Source organism: Leptodactylus fuscus, chromosome 3 (genome assembly GCF_031893055.1).
Source record: "Leptodactylus fuscus isolate aLepFus1 chromosome 3, aLepFus1.hap2, whole genome shotgun sequence".
Lineage (NCBI taxonomy): Eukaryota > Metazoa > Chordata > Amphibia > Anura > Leptodactylidae > Leptodactylus > Leptodactylus fuscus.
The window spans coordinates 122,636,619-122,655,638 of record NC_134267.1 but is presented as its reverse complement, the minus strand read 5'-3'; the positions used below and the strand labels follow the sequence as shown (position 1 = coordinate 122,655,638).

At 40.4% G+C, this 19,020-nt stretch overlaps 1 protein-coding gene across 3 annotated transcripts in view; it reads right to left on the bottom strand.

Moving 5' to 3' along the window:
- CEP162 (centrosomal protein 162) overlaps window positions 1-19,020 on the bottom strand; it is a 67,591-nt gene that overhangs the window by 1,640 nt on the left and 46,931 nt on the right. For all 3 annotated transcript variants that reach the window (XM_075268235.1, XM_075268236.1, XM_075268237.1), the window contains 10 exons: window positions 14,337-14,449; window positions 12,859-12,961; window positions 11,491-11,617; window positions 10,366-10,529; window positions 8,938-9,042; window positions 7,380-7,601; window positions 6,338-6,975; window positions 5,774-5,915; window positions 5,056-5,154; window positions 1,386-1,520 (listed from right to left, as the gene is read on the bottom strand). In XM_075268235.1, coding sequence (XP_075124336.1) covers window positions 1,386-1,520; window positions 5,056-5,154; window positions 5,774-5,915; window positions 6,338-6,975; window positions 7,380-7,601; window positions 8,938-9,042; window positions 10,366-10,529; window positions 11,491-11,617; window positions 12,859-12,961; window positions 14,337-14,449 — 1,848 coding nt within the window. The remainder of the gene's footprint in view (window positions 1-1,385; window positions 1,521-5,055; window positions 5,155-5,773; window positions 5,916-6,337; window positions 6,976-7,379; window positions 7,602-8,937; window positions 9,043-10,365; window positions 10,530-11,490; window positions 11,618-12,858; window positions 12,962-14,336; window positions 14,450-19,020) is intronic.

The window sequence follows — 19,020 nt, the reverse complement described above, 5'->3', positions numbered from 1 at the left end:
CAGCCGCAGAGGAGCTGGCCTGTTTCTGTGACAGCCAGGAGCCTTCTGAAGGCTCCCAAGTCTGACATGGCAGTATTACTATTGCGGCTGATCTATAGTAATAGGAATAGTAATAGTAATGCACAGAATACCCCATAGACTGCAATACAATTGTATAGAAGTCTATGGGATTTGCAATCAAATTGCAGGTTCAAATTTGCTGGAAGGGGCCTAATAAGTCCTGCATGTAGGATTTTTTTGTCCACTTTACAACTATGCCCGTTTTTTCAACAGACATTAAAGGACACAAGATAAAATCCCATTGAAGTGAATGGAAATTGCAAACGGACCAGCTAGTGTCTGTTGCTAAAATCTTGTATGGACAATAGCTACACACCCTGATGAGCGGACACCAACGGTAGTGTGAACGCCCCTTAACAAAAAAAAAAAAATCACCCCCTTTCCCAAGAATACATATAAAAGTAGAATATTACTGTGTAACACATACACATTAGGTATCCGTGAGTCCGAAAGTGCCCAGTCTCAACTTCTAAAATTATTTTTGCCTCCATTTCTTTATGCTTTCCCTTTCTACTGTCCCCTGAACACACTACTGCAGTTCTATATTTATTATTTCCAGAATTATGCCCCTCCTCATCTCAGGTATCCTCCTTCTTGCTGCGCTTTCTTCATGAATGAGTGTACTGCGCAGGCGCATGCTCAGTGCTCCTTCGAACTACACGCAGTACGTTAGTTCATGAGATAAAAGCAGCGAAGAGGATGAAGATTCATTTTTAAAGAAGGGGCATACCTGAGACGACGAAGAGGTGGAATGCAGGTAGTGATGATGCTGTGCTCAGAGCACAGGTGTAGAGATTCCTGTGCTCCGTGATCTGAATTTGCAAAAACGGCTGATGGGAACAGAAGAAGAAAGGTAGGAATGGAATAGCCTTTCTAAAAGCTATGCCAATATGTGCTTATTGAAAAATGCAAAGATCCAATAATAGATTCTCTTTAAGTCGATATTATTGACATCCTGTATCACACAGACGGCACCCACTGTACTCCTTTTTAGTTACTTAGACACTTGTCTTAATGTACATGAGAATGTGAGATTGATAGTATCAGCAGTGTTCCCATAATGTGCTAAATCACCCACACAATTCCTTGGTTACTTGTTATTTGAGACCTGTCAGGTTTCTGATTATTTTTACCTAATTAGTAATTATTTAATGAGCGCCCTTAGGGAGTGATTGGGTGAAGTTAGCTAACTGAATATTGTGTTGCTGTAAGAGAAACTGCACAGATACTTATTACTCTTTCATGCTGAGCATGGATTCAAACAAATCCGCATTGGTTAATAGGAATGAATGTGATGGCAGCAGTGAGAAGTTCTGCTAGTCTACCTGTTGAAGGTTCTGCTCTCTTTGTGAATGCCGGATTTCCATCTGTTTGATTTTATTTTCAAGGATTACAAAGTGCTTCATTTCTGGACTGTGACACTCCTTGGCCATCTGTAGTTCATTCAGCAGTTTTGCCATCTGACAAAGAGTGAAATTTTTTATTAAGGACAGGTATATTATTTAAAAAAAAAAAACCCCAAAAAACAAAAAAAAACTCAAAATACATTTTAGAACTATGAAGGGGAGTGCAAAAGCTCTGCAAGATATACATATTATTCCTTGTGTTAATCAAATAACATGACATAATATTATAATGCCAATTATATCAACAATTTATATTAAACCAGTGGTCTTTCCAGTAATAAGTTTACAGATTCAGCAATTATGTTAGTAAGCCTGCTGCCTGGGACAATTGTCTCAAAACAGCAAAATAGAATTATGAATAACTTTTTCATTGCACGACAATGCATTGTGAGATTTAGTAAAACAGTGCCAGCTCAAAAGTTAGGAGATATAGCTGAGACTTTAAGGGTATGCTCACACAGAGGAAAAGGTCGCGGAAACCTTTTCCGCCGTGTGAACATTTTGCGCCGCTGACCGCGACGGAATGCCAATGCAGCATCAGCATTCCAACGCGGCATCCCTCTCCTGTGTAGGCCCAAATGAATGGGCTTACAATGGAACGTGTCTCGAGCCGTGGACGCCGCAGCTGATTCAGCTGTGGAATCCTTGGCAAGATAGGGCATGTCACTTCTTTTTTCCGCTAGTAGCTAGCAGAAAAAAGAAGCGAGTGGCTCCCATTGAAGTCAATGGGAGCCATTTTTGACAGTGGATTCCGCGTAAAAATTTACTGCCAAAAAACTTGCATTAGGAAAGGCTTTACTGTTCTAAGCTAAGAAAGTGGAAATTTGGCAGTCTTGGATGCAAAGTGTCTATACCCATGATTATAAAGAACATGGATAAGATGTGGGTTCAAGTGGGCAACACGGTGGCTCAGTGATTAGCACTGCAGCCTTGCAGCACTGGAGTTCTGCGTTTGAATCCTTCCAAGGACAACATCTGCAAGGAGTTTGTATGTTCTCCCCGTGTTTGTGTGGGTTTCCTCCAATACTCTAAAGACATACTCATAGGGAAAAATCTAGATTGTGAGCCCTATATGGGGTTCACAATCCACATTTAAAAAAAAAAAAAGAAAAAGTGGTTTCATTGAACCTACCCTTAACACCTCTACACAAAAGATGTGTCTTCTTTCCTTGTATTTTCTTTATTCCTTTTACATGATATGCCTTTTGTTCTGAAAATTTCTAGCCCTGCTGCTTTTTTCCTTTTCACTCCTTATGTGAACAGATTGTGGGGCAGGTTAACAGGGTTTTCCAGCCCTAAATCGAATATTCATACCAATAACCTATCCACAGGACACCCAAACCCCACACAGATCATCGGTTCTAGCACTTTCCACCTGTCTACTAGCAACTTCCAGCACCCAGAGACTGCTAAAACAGATGATCTGTGGCAGGGTCGTGGTGACGGACCCTGACAGATCACATACTGATAACCTATGAAAATGAAAACTGGATTTGGGCCTGAAAAATAGCAACCAATCACTAGGCAGCTTTTTTTTTTTTTTACACTTTCAGGAGTACAAAATGAAAGCTGCACTGTGATTGGTTGTTTTGCTTTTAGACAGTTTTACTAAATCTGACCCACTGTGATTAGTAAGCACAGCATCATCACTGGACAGGGTCGGCTTGCCGGTAGTCAGCTTTAAAAACTCATTCATTTGAAAGCATTTTTAAAGGTAACCGCCAGTGTCCGTATACAGCCTCTCCGCTGGGAAACCGCCAGTGCCCGTATACAGCCTCTCCGCTGGGAAACCGCCAGTGTCTGTATACAGCCTCTCCACTGGGAAACCGTTTTTTTTTTTACGTGTACATAAAGTCCTGCATGCACAACTTTGTGTTCTCACAAAAAACGGTTTCCAGGCAGAGAGGCGCCATACGTACACTGGCGGTTACCTTTAAAAATGCTTTTGAATGAATAGGTTTTAAAGCTTACTGCCAGCACGCTGCCCCTGTGCAGTTTCCATGGGGTTTCCGCGGACAGGGGCGGAAGTGTGAACACCTCTGTGATAGGATCCACCATTAACAATATGTCATGGTCATGTCTTATTTACAACCCATCTCTGCACATGTTACTCAGCATGTCTAGCATGTCCCATAAAAATCAATTAGGCATCTCCAAACAACTGCTGCCAGCAGGTCAGGCAAAGAGGAAGCCACATAATATAGAAAATATATTAAAAAAAAAATAGAATTAAAAAAAAAAAAAAAAAAATCTATGCTCATAAAAAAAGAGATTCGAAAAAAAATTGAATGTCTCACTATCCGTTTTTAATAATTGGTAAAAAACATAGGTGATTCACTCCTATTAAGGAACTTTTGTTTTGGGCTGGGTTCACACGATGTATTTTGGCACGTAATGTGGCACGTAGACGCCGCGGGAGCTTTTGCGGGCCGTATACGCTCCCATTGTTTTTAATGGGAGCCGGGACCATATACGCGGCGCTATTTTGCGGCCGCCGCAAAATCACGGCCGCAAAATAGCGGCGCGTATACGGTACCCGCTCCCATTGAATACGGCCCGCAAAAGCTCCCACGGCGTCTACGTGCCACATTACGTGCCAAAATACATCGTGTGAACCCGACCTTAATCTGGCAGGCCTTTACACTACTCACTGAACTATTACATGCTTGTATTTCTTTCAACCCAAGATATTTTTAATCTAAAATTGCAGATATCTGATCTGTTTAATGTAAGCTTGTACAAGAATATCCACGTTACAAAAAACATTGTGTTCTGCTATAGATGGAAAAAACCATTAGCATAAAAAAAAATGTCTTGTCTATGGAATACATTATTTGTTTATTATGCTTACTTGTATAGTGCCATCATATTCCACAGCGCTTTACAGACATTGTCAGTCACTGCCCCATATAGGGCTCATATAGGGAATCTACATTCCCTATCAATATGTCTTTGGAGTATGGGAGGAAACCGGAGTACCCGGAGGAAACCCACACAAACATGTGGAGAACATACAAACTCCTCGCAGATGTTGTCCTTGACAGGATTCAAACTCAGGACTCCAGCGCTAACCACTGAGCCACTGTGCTGCCATACATTCAACTTCAAAATGTAATTTTTAAAACGATGCAAAACTCTGCAAATGACAGGACATACGGTCAGCGCCGCACCTCCCATGAGGCGACCTGAAGCGACCCTTCAGGCGGCGCTATGCCAGGGCCTCAGGAGGGCGGCATTTTTGCTGACCTAAGACAGTCCAGGACAAGCTGTCCTGGACTGGCTTAGCGTCACCGTGTCTGCAGCCCGACACGGGAAGCGAGCAGTATATTGGGGAGGCCCTGCTGGACGCAGCGCTGCTCCAGCGGCCGCCCCTCACACTCAGGCAGAGAGCAGGTCCTCTCCCTGCCTGCGACCACCGCTGGCTCCGCTTGGCCATGCCCCCTTTACAACCGCCCCCTTCCACTCGACCACGCCCCTTTCTTGTGACCCCGCCCGGCAGCTCCGCCCCTCTTCTCGGGGAGGGGGGGGGGGCTTTCTGACGCCGCTTTAGGCGGCAGAAAGCCCAGGTTCACCCCTGCATACGGTATACCTCCTTCTGTAGCGTTTCCTCTCTGATTCGTGAAACAGCCAGGGTCTCTCTATCCTTCTGTCGCGCAGAAACTTGTTTTTGAAGATGCTGTATGAGGATCTACAGGAATAAATAGAATTAATGTTTTATATTAGTAAAGCAAACATTCTTTTAACATGAAAGAAAGAATAGTGAACACTAATGGGCTCAATTATTCCAGTATATAGAGATCAAACACTTGACATCAAGATTCAGGTCACAGATTTTCGGCAGTTTTTTCATAGCCTTTTTCTATCCCGAAATGAAAGAAGGAGAAGAAAAAATGAAAGCTTAAAAAATGTCCCGGTAACTGTTGTGTGGACTGGTCTTATATTTCTCATTCCCTTAGCAAAAAAATTGAGGCTTTACAATTAAGTAACAGTAAATTAAGAAAATCATAATACCCACGTAAAGGGAATCTGTCCCCAGGTTCATGCAGCAGTATCTGAGGGCAACATAAAATAGTGACAGACACCCTGATTATAGTGGTGCGTTACTGGTTATCTTGCAGTACTTGCCAGAAAATTACATTTTTATAGATGCCACTGACCCAAGTCCACTGCTCAATGATGTGTATGAGTTTCATGAGCTGACAAGGTTCTCCACCCACTGATTGACATCTTAATAGGGAGTAAGTGGCATATAAATGCAGGAAATGTGATCTCTATGAATGTATGGCAAGCTTGCCTTGAGCACTCACCTCTTGAGTAGAAATTTTACTACTCAGCTCAGCCACTTTAGATGAAGAATGTTCTAATGCGTGTTGGCAAATGAGCTTTTCCATCTCTCTCTGATGTGACTGTTTAAGTGCTGCAACTTGCTCAGCTGTCTCAACCTTCAATCTGCAATTCAGCATACAAATGGATTAAATGTTTTCACACCCAAACAGAAAGGTTAAAATAGCAAAGACATTTGGCTGTAAATCCTAATTCTAGCACTGCAGAACGATTCATGAAGGAAGTAGCAACATTTGTGTGCCTATTGGATAATTTTGATGGACCCTATAGCGCAGATTTCAGATACGAACATTGATAGATAGCAGCAACAAGATAAAAAAGTAACTGGAGGCACATTTAATTTTCTTACACTTCAACACAAATCTGTAGGGCCTCTTTTTTGCTGGGCAGATTGTAGTCTTTATTGGTACATATAATTTACTCAATATATTTTATGGATTTTTTATTAGTAAGAGTGCCTTGTTTTTATGGCACAAACATATATGTTGTGGAGACAATCTTAAAAACATCAGGCCTAGATAAATTACCTTTCTATAGCATATTCCGCATTGACCAAAGACATTTTATAGTATGTAATTTGTTGGTTCATATCTTGAGATAATTTAAGTACTTCAGCTTCAAGTCTTTTATTTTCTTGCTGCAGTTCAGAAATATGAAGGTCTGTCAAAGTATCCTGTTTATATAATGTATTGTCCTCTGTTGCGCTCCCACTGTGAAGAGGTAGAACAGTAGAAGCCATACTGAAGTGCACGTTTTTGTTGCCAAGTGTGCTTGAATGGGGTTTGACAGACAGCATCATCATCCTTTCCTTCTGAAGGCGCTCCACCGTTCTTGTAAGCTCTTGAATCTCCTTACTTTTTGAAACAAGTTCCTGGTTAAGTCTCGTCAACCTTGCTTGATCAGAAGCCTCCTCCACCTTACTATTTGATCTAGTGTTTCCTTCTTTAAGCATTAATTTATTCTCTAAAATCAAGTTCTTTGCTTTGAGGGTATCAATTTCTTTTTGCAAATTCATTACTGTGGTGTGATGAGCTTCCTTACATATAGAAAGCTCTTGTTCAAGGGCTTTACATTTTATTGTATTGTCTATGTTCTTTGATGGTTCATTTAGAGATCTCCTAGAAAGTAATTCCTCAAGCTCATTTATTCTACTTTCATACTGTATCTAAACAGGGTAGAAAAGAAAACATTAGTAACTCTAAAGGTTTCATTAATAGCATTTACAAGAATTGTCTTAACAGTCATACAGATGACTATTTTACCAGTTAATAGAATATTCTATTTCTAAATACATACTAAGTATATGGCTGGAAGCCATATTCACTTCAATAGGTGCAGGGCTGCAGTTCCATTGTACCATTCAGGGCATGGAGCCATCTTCTGCAGGCTCTGTGCACTATATAGTACATGGACCATACACACCCCTGAGGAGATGATCTGTGTGGGAACCAGCTCTCTGCCAGCTACCAACAAATTCATGTACAACCCCTTTAAACTTTACCATATCCCTAAAAAAACTTGAAAGAATTGAGAAAACTCATTGAAATGGAAGAAGACAAGAAAACTCACTTTGACTTTTTGAAAGTGCTGCTCCATGCTCCGCAAACTTTTCTTAGCTTCTTCATCTTTGCTTTCAAGATCAACTTCTAATTTTTGTATCCTTCTTTCCAAGTAACATACTGTGTTACTTTTTGATGGCTTCTCTGTTTCAGACACTGCTGCAGCTGCAAACATGAGGGCAGGTATGGAGTTGGGGTGCCTTCTCTTAATAATTGCCTCCATCTCTTTTACCTGTTTGCAAATGAAAAATTAGATGGTAGTAAACAGGTTATAAAAACTGTAAAGGCTCCTGGGGAAGATGTCTGTGGACTGTTAGAATAACATGGAAAAAAAAAAAGTCAAGACCTAGTCAGTATTTTACAGTTCCAAACAGAAAAAAATGCTCACAGCTCTAAAGATGAATGGATTCCATTGTTTTTTCAAGAAAAGAGATAGCAAACACTCACATGTCAGATGTCGGCATCTTGTTAGTTATCCACGCGTAGAGGCTTGGATTCTCAAAAAGAGTGCACGGATGGACTCCCTCGACTGAGCCAATGTAGACAGCAAACATACAAAGTAATCCAGCACTTGAAATCCAACGTTAGAGTAGTATTAAAACTTCACTTTTATTTTGAAGATGTCATGCTTCCATCAAAAACTTTGTACAGGGGTCAAACCTTTGTACAGGGGTCATGCCATGAATAAGAGGCCATATAGGCTTGAAACGCGTAGGGAAACTACTCATTTGACCCCTGTACAAAGTTTTTAATGGAAGCATGACATCTTCAAAATAAAAGTGAAGCTTTAATAATACTCGAACGTTGGATTTCAAGTGCTGGATTACTTTGTATGTTTGCAGTATTTTACAGACACTGCTTTGTACAACTTTCAATCACTTTTAGGTTCCCTTCTCATCTGTATTGTCCTTTCTGATTTTGAAGACTATTAACCACTACTCTCAGTTTTATCATTTGTCTCATGGCTTCTTCTCAATCAATTCTTGCCCAGTTATTGATCTCTGTATCATCACATGCATGAGGTGTATATTTTCAAGGTTGTGAACTACATCTGTAAGGCCAACATCCCAAAGTGTCTTTATGTATGCAGTTTACACATAGTAGTTCACTCCATACATAGTTGAGCTGCTAATGTAGATCAGATGAACACAACTTAATATTTATGGGGTCTAGATGGGTGGTGTACAGGATGAAGTTTCCTGAAGGGCCGGGTTATTGTTTTCAGAAGATGGGTGACAAAAGCACTAGTTGTGTGAGTGCAGCCTCTCCCCATACTATTACAGTGGCTGGCCACTCTGTATTCACTTTTATAACTATGCTGGATTCTGGAGTCTTGTATTTATCTGTCTGAATTACTGGCTGTCAGCACCATCAATGCTGCTGATGGAGGTTCAGTTGACCTGCCCCATCCACTAGTATTCTTCTCTAAATAACACTGGAACAGCTAGGAAAACTACAGCAAGTGCAGATGGTGACAGAAACTCATAATGGCTACATCAGTGTTCAGAGAAATCTAATCAATGTACTACTGAGAAAAACATAGCTTTTTGTTAGGAATAAAATCCCACCTGCCGCTCAAGATCTTGAATACGTTTTACATCCACAGCTCTGTCCTTTAGACGATTCTGTTGTTGGACGGACTGATTTCCAGCATCATGCCTTAGCTTTTCAACCTTTTAAAAAGAAAAACTAAAAGTATACAATCTGAACAACTTAGACTGCTCACATGCTTCTCAAGTCATAACAATTTCCATGTGCTGAAGGGGTTGTCTAGTCAGCGACAACCACTTTAATTCAGATAAATGGATGTATATGTAATACTATATATTAATGGTTCAAGTATGCCAAAGAGAGAGCTGCTGCTTGCTGGTGGATTCAAGTTCTAGTTCATAGGTGGAGGTCTTAAGCAGCCCATAAGAGTATATGGAAAGTGACTGCCCCAAAAATAAAAATTTAGACTAACTCTAATCTGGGTCAATAGCAAGTGACTAGGCATGCATGACCACTTCTCCATTGGAACAGCACCCAGCTTGTTATTGGGTTGGTGGGATCTCAGCAGAAGAACTCTACTGTTTATGACATGTCTAATGGTCAAGTCATAAATTTCTTTAAAGGGGTTGTCCCATCACAAGGATCCTATCTATACTGCTTGTTAATGTGAATGTAAGACTTTTCCTAAATACATTGCTTCAGTAAAACTGCTTTGTTTGTCCACTATCTTACTTTATTCATTTCTCTGTTGACACATCCCTTGACTTATCTGGTCATAAGTTAAGTGATGTATCTGCTGCTCTGAGGGGGGAGGGAGGAGGGGCTAAGTGCACGGGAGCGAGCCTGGAGGGGGGGGGGGGGGGGTAGTTTACACTTTGGGGGAAGGGGGGGGAAGGGGCCGCCAATACAGACCCGGCATCCGCTTGTGCGCTCCTGATGCAGCTAGGCATCGGACGTACAGCTTTCACAATGTAATACAGACCCGGCATCCGCTGTAATAGAGAGGCAGATGACGGGGAGTGTAGACGCCGGCACAGGTGCCTGCAACATCGCTGCGCTCCTGCCCTGCATGAAGCCAGCAGCGGCAGGAGCGATGCTGATATTCCGGAGGGGGGGAGGGGGGGGGCGGAGGAGCAGAATAGCAGCATCACTCCTGCCACTGCTGGCTTCATGCAGGGCAGGAGCGTAGCGATGTTGCAGGCACCTGTGCCGGCGTCTACACTCCCCGGCATTCGCCTCTCTATTACAGCGGATGCCGGGTCTGTATGACATTGTGAAGGCTTTACGTCCGATGCCTAGCTGCATCAGGAGCGCACAAGCAGGGCCAGCGGCATAGAAGCGACAACTTCTCGCCGCTGGCTTTGCATATGTAACCCCGCCCACCAATGACGCAACAAAGCCGGAAGACAGAAGAATTTACAGCCGCGAAGACTAGCGAGTATGCAATGTGGGAATACCCCTTTAAGTCATGATAGTAATTGTACATTTGAATGGAAAGTGAATACCTGCATCTTCAAACTTTCTATTTGCTTATTTGCGTCTTTAAGTCGCCCAGCATCTTTATCCAGTATATCTTGGTTTTCGGCAAACCACTGTAACCTTTTATTCAGTTGAGCAATTTCCTTCCTGTACGTTTCTTCCATAATCTTAATTTCGTATGATCTATCATCTATAAACAAAACCAGATCATCACTGACAATTTTCTAAGTATCATAGTAAGTTATGTATATACAAATACAGTAAAAAGTTCATGGAGTCGCCAAGGATTCAAAAATTCCTGTTCAATCCTCTGCTGCACCAGTGGTGCCCAAAAGTCTCTGTTCACTTATCCTGCAGTCATGAAATGTAGAACATGCAGATGATCACGGCAGCTAACCTCTAGTCATGGCTGTCACATGCCATGTATACCACAGGCATGAGCTGAACATCATCGCTGCAGTGTAGTAAACAGACTGATGGAAACTGACGTGAAGCTGAAGCAGTTTTTTTTTTTTTTTTAATTTGTGCCTTTTTTATTTTAAATGACTACACCATCTGATATCTTCTAACCAAAACATTGCACTGATTTTGTCCTTTTTTTATACTGAAACTTTAGGATAGCTGAACTTGCACATGCACCATGTTTTACTGTCAAAACGTCTACAGTCATGAAATAGGTGTAACACTATTCTATTAAAAAACTAAGTGGAATTACTCATTCATCAGCAGATGTGAAACCACCTTTTAAGTATCCCAGCTCATACCAGTGCATTCCTTATGCTAGTAAGAAATGTATAGATAGGGGCATTTTAGGTTAATGCACAACAATGGAATAATGAGCTCAAATTGGGGCGTAACTCCAGAAACGAGACACAGGTTAAGTTCACGTTGGAGACTGTCATAGTGTGCGCCTGAAAATTGTAGGAGAAAAAATTCTGCACAGAGGACTTTTTCCTCCACTAGTTTCAGCTTTAAAACAAAGGACAGCTGACGTATCCCATTATAGTCAATAGGATCTGTTGGACTTTGTGTGTTACCGCTATTTTAGTGGTCCACCCCTTCATTATTTTGGTTCTCCAATGGACTATAACAACAGAGAGGCAACGCTAGTGTGAATCTAGAGTCAGATATACATCTACTTCATGTTCTACCTGACATGTTGACTAACTGGCCCTTCAGGAGATCACATTCTTTCTTCATCTGTAACAGATCTACTTCCAATGCCTGTTTGTCCTTTTTGTATCTAGCTATGTCTTCTAGCAAATTGCTCTCTCTTTTCTGTTTAAAAACAAAAAGGTAAACCATAAACAGAAAAATGCACATTAATATCCACACCAAATACAAAAAACACTTTGTGGGTACAATAAAAATTAATGGAATGTACAGTTATTAGATACATTTATGCAATATTAATACTACAACATCTAATGTTAGCTGAATGGAAAAGACGATTGCTGCATTCCTGAGTCATTATTTGTTAATAATCATTGCTGGAGACATCAAGGTAAAGGGAAATGCTCCGGTACAAATTATTTATCCATAGTGTGAAACATTACCAGTGACTCAAGCTGTCTAAAGAAATAGCCAGTGAGTCATATAGCACATTCTGCTTTATCAGATTAGATTACCGTATATACTCGAGTATAAGACGACCTTTTCAGCACAGTTTTTATCCTGAAATAGCTCCCCCTGCCTTATACTCGAGTCAGGGTCCACGGAGTACAGAGAACTGAAGGACCTGCATAAATTAAACAAAGGGGGGGTCCTTTAGTTCTACTGCTCTGTGATTGGCTTGTCATGTAGGTCACGTGGCTGTGATGTCATCAATGTCATCACCTGTACAGGTGATGTCATCACCTGTAGAAACTATGTAACATCTGCAGATAAGTCAGTGGCCAGGATTCATTGTGTGTTAAAGAAGATGTCTGTCGTATGGAGGAGAGGAAGCTACAGTAAAGTGAAAGTAACACACAGGTACATTAACCTGCTGGGGTTACTCTGCCTATTAGTGTTAGGCATTTGGGGTTATTAATTTAGTTTCAGTAATTCCATGTGCCTCATTAATAGCAGTTAACCCTATCATGTCCCTCATATTAACCCCTGTGTGCCACATATAAGGGTTACTAATATGTGAGACACATGGAGGTACTAATGAAGGACCTTAATTATGAAAACACCTAATTATTACCTTCATATGTCCCACATATCAGTAACTCTTATGTGTGGCACACAGGGGATTAATGTGAGGGACATGATGGGGTTAACTGCTATTACTATGATCCCCATGGAGTTACTAAGCGACAATGCACATGGCCAGACTTTATATCTGCAATGGTGGATTCCCCCCCCCCCCCCAGCTTATACTCGAGTCAATACATTTTCCCAGTTTTTTGTGGTAAAATTAGGGGCCTCGGCTTATATTCGGGTCGGCTTATACTCAAGTATATACGGTATATTCATGTAAGTGTATTTTCCATGGCACTGTAAGAAATCTGTAATAAGTAAATGTTTCTATTTACCTGAATAACACTCAGTTCAGAAGCCAGATCTTTATAACTCTTGGCATTGTGCTCTAGTTCAGTGGCTGCATATTGATGTTGTTTGATACTATTCACCTTTTCCCTACAAATCCAAACATATTTATGACTGATAAAAATATTTCAGAGCTGGTGTAAGGAAATTACAATTTGCTCTTTTACTTCCTTTGCAAATGAAATATATTTACCATAAAAAGAAGATATCTTGTTAGATTTACAATGCTACAACCAAGGAAACTCTGGCACGGTTAGGTAATTGGCGTTTCAATATTACTTGGGTGCAGCTTAAGTGAAAGACCTTATGAATACAGCGCCAGTTAATTTTGCCTGATGTGCTATTTAAGCTCTGTAATGTCTGAAAGGCTGTGCCAAGCGGGGGGGTGGGGGGGGGGGGTGGGGGTGTGATTCAGAGCTACAATCAGAGGCAGCCATAACATCTCCAGCCTGATATTGCCCTTCTATCAGTACAGAGCCTAAATAGCAAATGAAGAACCCTGAGCAAGTTGCTATTATTTATCCAAATCCGTTAAGCCATTCCAAAGAAAAAAGCCCCTTTATTGTTAATGCAAATTCGGGTTTACTAGACAAGTGAGAATACTGTATGACATACAGCAAACTAAAGCCCCAAACCCACAGAAATCACAGTGTTACCACCCACTGAGCTAAATGGCATTAAACACACATAATGCTTACATCTTTGGAATTGTTTAAAGCATAACTAAACTTTCGAAAAACTGATTTTGTGGCAGTATTAGTGTCAATAATTTTTTTAAATACTTTATTAAAAAAATGTTCTTTAAAAGTGTATTTTTTCACTGTTCCCTTGATTCTATATTAGGAGCTGTTTCTGTCTCTCACTGAATGTCACTGTGCATGGAGTACAGGGCTGAGTAGAGAAAATGAGGATAGGGATGATCAATTCAAACAGATATACCTTGGGCTTTATAAAACGTACAAACTTGCTTTAGATGTCAAATGAAAGAGAATATTCTCTTCAGTGTTACAGTGTTACTTGTCATGTACATACACAGCAGCTTATGCTATAAAAAAAATCACCTGAATCCACAGATGCCCTTTGAGTCCTAATATCCACCATAATAGTCGGGTATTTAAATATGGGCTGCCTAGCCTCCGTGTCCCCCCAGGATTATAAAATGGAGACCCATCGCTAATGCGATCATTAACCTCTGAAATGCCTCAGTCAAACCTGACTGAAGCGCCATTTTTGCACATGAGCACTGCGATATGCTGAGCATCGCCAGCTACAGATCTTCTTGACATTCCTTTTCTATAACTGTACTGCATTTCTTTTAAAACGCACATATTATACCAACAGGAAATTTGCTCATTCAAGGTTATTTCAGCAGTAGTCAAAGTAGTCTTCATTGTTATTCTCCATTACCTTAACATGCATTATGTTACCCTTATGATTACATCATGCATTATCATTATTGTTTTACCTTACTGAAAGAAGTTCAGCCTTTAACATCTGATTCTCTTGAAACATTTGCTCTTCATTCTGTTTGTTTTTGACCTCTAGTTCTTTGACTTGTTTATACAGCTTTTCGTTTTCCTGTAAATATGCAAAATAAATGAGGGGAAAAATAAAAATACTTATATTTTGTGAAGTTTCATAACACTTTATTCATCACATAATGACTTAATATGGGGAATAAATGTAAAAAAAAAAAAAAAAAAAAAAAAAAAGAAGAAGTGTCTATGACACAAATTACATCCACTACTGCAAAAAGACCACTGTCTAAAATCCATATTTTCAGACCCCCCTCTCCTATTCTACAGACAGCCACCAAACCTCAGGAATATGATTATTAGCAGCTCACTGTCACCTCCAACTAACACAGGAACATTTCCATGTGGACAGAAGAGGTGCAAGACCTGCCCTCACATACTGACCACTGACAGGATAGAGATACCAAATTCTAACAGAGAATATAAATTCCCAGGTACGTTCACCTGTAACACACCTAATGTAGTGTATTTAATAATATGTACCAAATGTTCCACTGAAAATTTGTATGTTGGAGACACTGGAAAAAAGCTCAGAATGAGAATTAATTCACATCGCCATACAATTATAGAACAAAGAATGGACCTTCCTGTGTCAAAACATTTCAGCAGTGAAGATCATAATATCACCAATGACATGAAAATTTTGGTTTTAAGAGGGAATTTTAAATCCAGGAAACAGAGATGGATTTATAAGTACAAGTTTATGACCTTGTTTAACACTCTCGAGAAAAGGATGAATCTCTCACATGGGTTCATGGCATCCTACAGAAATCAGTGAACTGAGACATCCAGCCATAAAGACACTCTGTGAACTGATAAGAACATTACAAACTGATGAATTGTTTAGTTGTATAACCAATAACCTTCTTCTACCCTACCTCCTAGAATTCTATTCCTATGTGTCCCTCTTGCACATAAATATGCATCCTTCAGAAATACAGTCCTATGAAAAAGTTTGGGCACCCTTATTAATCTTAATCATTTTTAGTTCTAAATATTTTGGTATTTGCAACAGCCATTTCAGTTTGATATATCTAATAACTGATGGACACAGTAATATTTCAGGATTGAAATGAGGTTTATTGTACTAACAGAAAATGCGCAATATGCATTAAACCAAAATTTGACCGGTGCAAAAGTATGGGCACCTCAACAGAAAAGTGACATTAATATTTAGTACATCCTCCTTTTGCAAAGATAACAGCCTCTAGTCGCTTCCTGTAGCTTTTAATCAGTTCCTGGATCCTGGATAAAGGTATTTTGGACAAACAATTCAAGTTCAGTTAAGTTAGATGGTCGCCGAGCATGGACAGCCCGCTTCAAATCATCCCACAGATGTTCAATGATATTCAGGTCTGGGGACTGGGATGGCCATTCCAGAACATTGTAATTGTTCCTCTGCATGAATGCCTGAGGATTTGGAGCGGTGTTTTGGATCATTGTCTTGCTGAAATATCCATCCCCGGCGTAACTTCAACTTCGTCACTGATTCTTGAACATTATTCTCAAGAATCTGCTGATACTGAGTGGAATCCATGCGACCCTCAACTTTAACAAGATTCCCGATGCCGGCATTGGCCACACAGCCCCAAAGCATGATGGAACCTCCACCAAATTTTACAGTGGGTAGCATGTGTTTTTCTTGGAATGCTGTTTCTTTTTGGACGCCATGCATAACGCCTTTTTTTATAACCACAACTCAATTTTTGTTTCCAAAATGAAGCTGCCTTGTCCAAATGTGCTTTTTCATACCTCAGGCAACTCTATTTGTGGCGTACGTGCAGAAACGGCTTCTTTCTCATCACTCTCCCATACAGCTTCTATTTGTGCAAAGTGCACTGTATAGTTGACCGATGCACAGTGACACCATCTACAGCAAGATGATGCTGCAGCTCTTTGGAGGTGGTCTGTGGATTGTCCTTGAGTGTTCTCACCATTCTTCTTCTCTGCCTTTCTGATATTTTTCTTGGCCTGCCACTTCTGGGCTTAACAAGAACTGTCCCTGTGGTCTTCCATTTCCTTATTATGTTCCTCACAGTGGAAACTGACAGGTTAAATCTCTGAGACAACTTTTTGTATCCTTCCCCTGAACAACTATGTTGAACAATCTTTGTTTTCAGATCATTTGAGAGTTGTTTTGAGTAGCCCATGATGCCACTCTTCAGAGGAGATTCAAATAGGAGATCAACTTGCAATTGGCCACCTTAAATACCTTTTCTTATGATTGGATACATCTGGCTATGAAGTTCAAAGCTCACTGAGGTTACAAAACCAATTTTGTGCTTCAGTAAGGGGGCGTTCACACTACCGTTGGTGTCCGTTATGAAGGTGTCCGTTTAAAAGAAAAAAAATGGACACCTATCATAACGGACATTAACGGACACTAACTGATGCTAACTGATGTTAATGTGTCCGTTTTTTTAACTGATCCATTTAATGGATCAGTTAAAAAAAACGGACACATTACTATCAGTTAGCATCAGTTAGTGTCCGTTTTTTATACTGTCCGTTTTTTTCTTTTTGCTGTTTATGCTTTCTGAGCATGTGCAGAAAATAAACGGACAGAAAATAACGGACTGTAACTGATGGCCATCAGTTACTGTCCGTTATATGTCCGTTGCCCATAGACCTCAATGTTAAATAAAAAACGGACACTTTCTGTCCGTTTTTTCAAACGGACAAAAAAATCCTGCATGTGTGATTTCTCTGTCCGCTTGAAAAAACGGACATGGTTGTTAACGGACCCTTAAGGACACAAACGGACACAAACTGACAACAGATGAAATCCCATTGAAATGAATGGAAATTGTAACGGACACAGCTAGTGTCCGTTGCTAAAATCTTAAACGGACAGTAACAACGGACACTGCAATCGGACACCAACGGTAGTGTGAACGCCCCTAGCGTCAGTAAAAAGTAGTTAGGGGAATTCAAATCAATAAAATGATAAGGGTGCCCATACTTTTGCACCGGTCAAATTTTGGTTTAATGCATATTGCACATTTTCTGTTAGTACAATAAACCTCATTTCAATCCTGAAATATTACTGTGTCCATCAGTTATTAGATATATCAAACTGAAATGGCTGTTGCAAACACCAAAATATTTAGAACAAAAAATGATTAAGATTAATAGGGGTGCCCAAACTTTTTCATAGGACTGTAGTTCTTAGATATACCTGAAGAAGAAGCCGAGAGCTTCGAAACGTTGTAATCTACCATCATTATTAGTTAGCCATTAAAAAAGGTATCAACTACTGAAGACTCTCAAGTTTTTCGTTTTTTATATCTCCTACCCACTGGCTAACACTGTACAAAAACAAACATTTTCCTTATGATGTATGTGAGTGAAATAAACAGTCCTCTCCAAGGACTGTTAATTGTTCACAGGGAGAGCAGGACTTCTGGGGAATGAGACTTGCAACGAAACACGTTGCAGTTAGCTAACACCAGGGTATTTTTTTTCTCAATGTTATACTTGCTTCGGGCTCAATTCCCAATTCTCGAAAGCCTCCAGATTGAGTAGTCGGTGGACTGAGTTTGATGGCTGCTGCTGCACCTACAGTTTAATTGCCACCCTGACTCCACTGCCTTTAACTTTACTTACATAACACTGCTCCCTTTCCATATAAAGCAGGCAGCCATGTGTAACAGAAATGTCTGCATTACATGGAGTTAGAGACAGCAGTATAGTGTAAGTTACAGTTTCAGTCTGACATCATGGTAACATAGGACTGCTGCCTCTCCCTACATTCCCTTCAGACTCCAGAGTAAAATGAGTGATGCCCCAGGGAAGGTGATTGAACATTGTACTTAACACAGTGTTACTCACCTCTTCTGTGCTCCGACACAGGTTTTCCAGCCTCATTAATGACTTCAGTTACCACTGAAAGCTGTCATTGGGCATTAGTGGTCATGTCAGCTACACCATAAGGCATTATGATGCTGGTGTAACACACGTGAATACTTTGGCCCAATTACAGACCTCAGCAGTCTGAGGTTATTCAAAAGTATGGAAGACCCTCGCTGGAGCACAAGAGATGTGACTAAATACTATTTGTTATGTTAAATCACCTTCCATAAGCCACATATAAGGGTTACTAATATGTGAGACACATGGAGGTACTAATGAAGGACCTTAATTGTGAAAACACCTAATTATTACCTTCATATGTCCCACATATCAGTAACTCTTATGTGAGGCACACAGGGGATTAATGTGAGGGACATGATGGAGTTAACTGCTATTACTATGATCCCCATGGAGTTACTAAGCGACAATGCACATGGCCAGACTTTATATCTGCAATGGTAATAGTAAGGTAAGGGGGCCTCGGGGCACGTAGCTTTCTGACATGGTAAAGAGTTCCCTGTTCCTTTTAATTAAAAAATCCAGAGGATGAGGAGATTGTGCTTATACGTTTAATTTTTGAGTAACTACCTTATTAATGACGTACTCTCATATCTTACAACAGGCACCACCAGAGATGACCTTTTTGAAGGGAAAACAGTGTTCAGACAAGTGCTGCACCCTAATCACTGCTCACCATGCACAGTGCATGTACATATATTGTTTTGTATAGTCACTGTGATTGGGATTGCATATCATTTCTAT